At 44.7% G+C, this 4,782-nt stretch overlaps 1 protein-coding gene across 1 annotated transcript in view; it reads right to left on the reverse strand.

Annotated features, from left to right (window-relative positions):
- Positions 1-384: 384 nt before the first annotated feature.
- znf704 (zinc finger protein 704) overlaps positions 385-4,782 on the reverse strand; it is a 51,467-nt gene continuing 47,069 nt past the window's right edge. The window contains exons 5-9 of the mRNA XM_005728456.2: positions 4,456-4,556; positions 3,941-4,235; positions 2,754-2,891; positions 2,586-2,677; positions 385-1,310 (exon numbers count right to left, since the gene is read on the reverse strand). Of these exons, the coding sequence (XP_005728513.1) occupies positions 1,196-1,310; positions 2,586-2,677; positions 2,754-2,891; positions 3,941-4,235; positions 4,456-4,556 (741 nt within the window). The 3' untranslated portion in view covers positions 385-1,195. The remainder of the gene's footprint in view (positions 1,311-2,585; positions 2,678-2,753; positions 2,892-3,940; positions 4,236-4,455; positions 4,557-4,782) is intronic.

The following is a 4,782-nucleotide window of genomic DNA, read 5'->3' on the forward strand; positions in this document are numbered from 1 at the left end:
TCACCAAAAAAAAGAAAAAGAAATAAATGACACCGACAACACTAAACATGGCACCTTAACCAAAAAAACCCAAAACAAAACGTGAAGGACAGGATAAAGTTTTGGAGTTTTTGGTTGCAAAGTTGTCATGAAAGATAGAAGCTGTTGAGATAGTGCTGCATACACTTTAAGCTGCTGGTTTGTTTTGCTCTCTTCAGAATCACATCCCTGGTAAAGCAAAGAAACAACGAATACAAGTCGACGTGATCTGCTTTTGATTGTGTGAGAAGAAACCGTGTTTGTGTGTAGATCACTCGTATGGTCCATCTGCTTTCCCTGACTGGAAGTTGGATCTTCTGCTTTATTTGTTCTTTTTTTTTTCTTTCTTTTTTTGCATTGGTCATTCATCTCGTGTGTGTTTGTGTACGTGTGTGTGTGTGTCTCTTCCTCCTCCTTTCCGACCGTCCACCACCCCTTCCCGGCTATGCCACGCATGCATTCCCTCGGGGCTGTCCGGGAGGCGTGAGGGACCGTGATAAAAGATCACCTCAAAGTCCAGAATTGGATACAAAGGGACGAACAAGTCGAAGGAAGAACAAAAACTGCGAGCTTTACCTCCACGTGCTTTTTCATAGCTTTCTTCAAACGGACTTCAGAGAGTTCCCTTCTTCTTTTGAATAAAAAAGTGTTTTTTACTCTAATCTTTTGAGAAAACACACACTTAAAAAAAAAAATAATAATAATTTGGCCTTTTTCTCGACCCCCTTCTTTGACAAGACTTTCATTTAAAAACCAGATCTGTACAAAACATGGAAAGATGCAACACTGAACCCAACATTAAAAAAAGAAAACAAAAAAAAACTGCAGAAATCTTTTTTTTTCTTTACACTGTTTAGCTGCACCGAGGTTTTCCCAAAAACTGGGAAAGAAGGGAATGGCGAGCCCACGCTGGGAATCCTGGACGGCGATGTGAAAGGTGACTCTGCCGTCCTGTGGTTGCTTCCACAGCTGGAATGGTTCAGTGGAGCTGATGAGGTTGGGTGGGGTGTGGGACGGAGCCGGAGAACGAGGGCGGGGCCATAGCTGACAGACAGTTGCGATGTTGATCTGAAGAAAACCGAATGCATGCAGGATGACGCCCCCCCCCCCTTTTCCCCTCGTTTTCCTCAGCTGGAAAACTGCATGGCTTGTTTGTCTGGCGAGCTGCGGGGGACGATCAGTCAGTGAATCTCTGGCAGGCCTTCTTCCAGCGGCACGCGGTGCACCACATGTCGCGGTTCTCCATCCCGTACACCTTACGGCACTTCTTCCCCTCGCCACGCACCTTCCGACTGGAGGAGAGATGAAGACCAACAGCACATGAAGCTGTTATATATTAACGACATAACAAACAACAGCACAACGCTTATAACACTGGGCGTTATTATTCCTGGACTCTTATTCGTCTTGCCCAGATGCCCACTGCAACTAACTGATTAGCTCTTCTCCCTTTAAGGCCAGCCTCCCTGGAAGAAAGCTTTTTTCTCACTGGTTGCCCCTCAAAGCCGCAGGAGGGTGGAGCTACTTAGGGACATCATCTAAGATGTCATAACCGAGCAAAAAGAGCAATCACGAGTTTTCAGCTCACAGAGATTACTCGTGTTTACACTGACCTCACTATTTGAAACTTTGTCCGCCATAAAAGCATACATTTGAAAACCAAAACCAGAAAACCATGAAGAGTACAACATGTTAGAGGTTAACACGAACACAAATCTATCTGACATGTTCCACATGTTTGCAGATGAAGTTGCTGTCTCAGCTTGTGTGTATCTTCTTCCTGACAACAGCGCATAGTTCCTCTGTGGGGTTCAGGTCAATGGCCAATCAGGTACAGCAATAACACGGTCAGCAAAATATTTGGCAGTTTTGGTACTGTGGGGAGGTCCCAAGTCCTCCCCACAGTACTCCAATCCTCCACTACAGCTGTCTGCAAACAGCCAGCCTTTACAGCAGTGACCTTCTGCGGCTCACTCTCCCTGTGTGGGCTGTAGATGATCGTAGATGATCGTCATCTGGAGGACCATAAAGCATGTAGTCTTCCCCATGATTGTGGCTGTGTTCGCTGCACTAGACTGACAGGCACACACTATTTAAACCGTGTTCATAGCAGTTTACTCAAACTCGAAATGAAATATTCTAATAACGTGAGATATGTTTATTTTTTAGCTGTAGGCCACAATTATCAAAGTTAAAACAGAAATGCTGAAGCATGATGGTTTCTATGTAATGAGTTTAAAATAGATTAAAATTTCACTTTCTTAAATAACTGATGGAACATATTCAACTTTTTACATTCTAATTTTTTGAGGTGCGTCCATATGTTGGAAGAAATTTCCTTTTTGCTAAGAAAAAACATGACATCTGTCTCCTCCCAGTCCCACCATTGTGCTAAGCTAACTGGTTCTTTTTAATTACGCCACTGACTGCAGAGATAGATAAACACATATCAGAGCTTTATTCCATTTTTCAGGTTGCACCAAACAAGCTGAAAGAGAAAGGTTTAATTCGACCTTTAACTGAAGCTATAACCAGTCATAAGGTGAGACTCTGTGAGAGTCCAGTACCTGAGGGCAGCGGTGGCTCTGGGAGGGGACGAAAGCACTGCAATGGTCTGGGAACGTTGGTCACCAAATCCTTGGCTTTTACTGGGAGACACCTGGAGAACGAGAGCAGATCATGAATAAGAGAAAGACGAGCTGCGTGAAAGCAAAGGCTGAGCCAGGCTTTCTCACCGTGGTCCCGGTGAAAGTGACGGGTGGCGACTGCCAAGAGATGCTGAAACTGGAGCTGTTGGTGGGAGTGAAGCTGGTGGACGCCGAGCCGGCCGAGTTGTTGGTGCTGCTGGACGGGATGGACACTGGAGCCGTGGCCTGAAGGCAGAGGTCAAAGGTCACTATTTTTAACTTTTATTTTAATTCAGCATATTGGAATACTTTTATTTATTTTAGTATTTGTTAATTGATGCAGAGCTTCTTTGTATTGGGATGTCAGACAGTGGTTAGTGAAATCCTCTTACGAAGCCTCAAGCTGAACATTTTTTTCTGCTTTGAAACTCGATTTAATGATCAAGCGCCCTGAAGCATACCTTACTTTAATCTCTTTTTTTGCTTCCAATTAAAGCCATAATTTATAAAATTATCATTTTGTGCTCAAGACCATAAACTAATCAGAAAAGTGTTAATGATGTCACAACCAACAGAGCTGAGGGTCTGTTCCCCATAGACTTAGTATCAACTGGAACCAGGGGAGTCTCCCCCTGCTGGCCATTAGAAAGAAAGCAGGTGAATCACTTCCCTTTTTTTTACCCAGAAACTACACCTGTCCTTTACATGTTTATACTGCAGGCTACTGATTGGCTGGAGATGGGACTTTTCCATCTTTTCTGACACCGAGTTTACCCAGAGGAGGTTTCTTTTTTTGGGTCAGATTTCTCTTTCTATTACATTTTTTTGTTAAAAAAAACCCTCTTTTGTTATTTTCTAGGTGAGGTAGATTTTAATGGTCGGATAAATATACTTTATTCAAAGAAGGTTTTTTTCAAGGCAGATTTTTGGCCTTCATCAGAAACATAACTACTCATGTCAGACCTCAAGCGTGCAGCTCTGCATTAATATTAGATGCACAGATATTAATGGAAAGCTAATGGCGGTTATTCTTCAAACAATAATCTGAAAACCGAGGCTAAAATAGATAAATTCTGTCATTTTTCAACCTTTAATTAATTATTCAAACCTGCTGCTTGTGTGTTGATAGACCGCAACTGTTAGCACAGCTGCTATAGGGAGGGAGGGACCACAAGTCGCTGCGAGATCTTTAGTGTGTTTACGAACACTGTGACACATCGTCAGCGTAACAAGGACCTCGATAGTAATGTGTGAGAAACTGAGGGACGTATACAGAGCACATCAGTCTTCATCACCTGGTAGGCATGGTCCGTGTGGATGAGGTAGAGAGCGCTGGGTGCAGACCGGCTGAGCGGCGTGGTGCCGCCGGCGTGGGGCTCCTTGGTGTCAGAGGGTTGAGTCGGTTTATGGGAGTCTGGCAGCTGGCTGACCGAGGGGAGAGGAGACGGGGGAGGAGGCGGGGGAGACAGGACAGAGGGCGAAGCTGGGGACAGGCTGCTCAGCCCGTCGGCCACCGAGTCCGTGTTCAGCTTAATCTCCGTGTAGTAGAAGTCCTCCTCACCGTCGCTGAGGTCTGAGTCACAGTTACGACTGGGAGACGAGCGCAGGGGCAGGACAGACAGAAATACATCATGAATGTAAATCTCCACCTAAAGGTCAGGTTAGCCATCTATCCAGTATCACTGGGACATATTACTATGCTGATAACCCGTAAGTCATCAACCAGAGGCAGGATATGAGCAGCAGAGCCGTTTTTGAGGCTTCGAGTGGACTTTATCTCAGGTGTGTATGCAGACCGTCTGTGTCTTACCCCAGGTGGATGGTGCGGATGTGTCTCTGAATGCCAGCGGCAGTACTCAGCACCTTGCCACAGTTCTTCCACAGGCACTTGAACATCACCTTCATGGAGTTCTGCAGGAGACACACAGCACATCAGTGTTTCGCTGGCGCTCTGATGCCAACTTCAGAGAGTCACACGCAACTACTGCAGGGTACATAACAAGAAATTGTACACATGAAAGCTTCTTTTCTCTGAAGGATGTGTTTTTTAATATCTGCCATTAACACGGAAAAAGTTTATCTGCACCACAGACATGTTCAGATAAAGGTTACAGAAAAAATATATTTTTTAGGTTAT

This window comes from Pundamilia nyererei, unplaced genomic scaffold (genome assembly GCF_000239375.1).
Source record: "Pundamilia nyererei isolate P.nyererei 1_Seehausen unplaced genomic scaffold, PunNye1.0 scaffold00028, whole genome shotgun sequence".
Taxonomy (NCBI): domain Eukaryota; kingdom Metazoa; phylum Chordata; class Actinopteri; order Cichliformes; family Cichlidae; genus Pundamilia; species Pundamilia nyererei.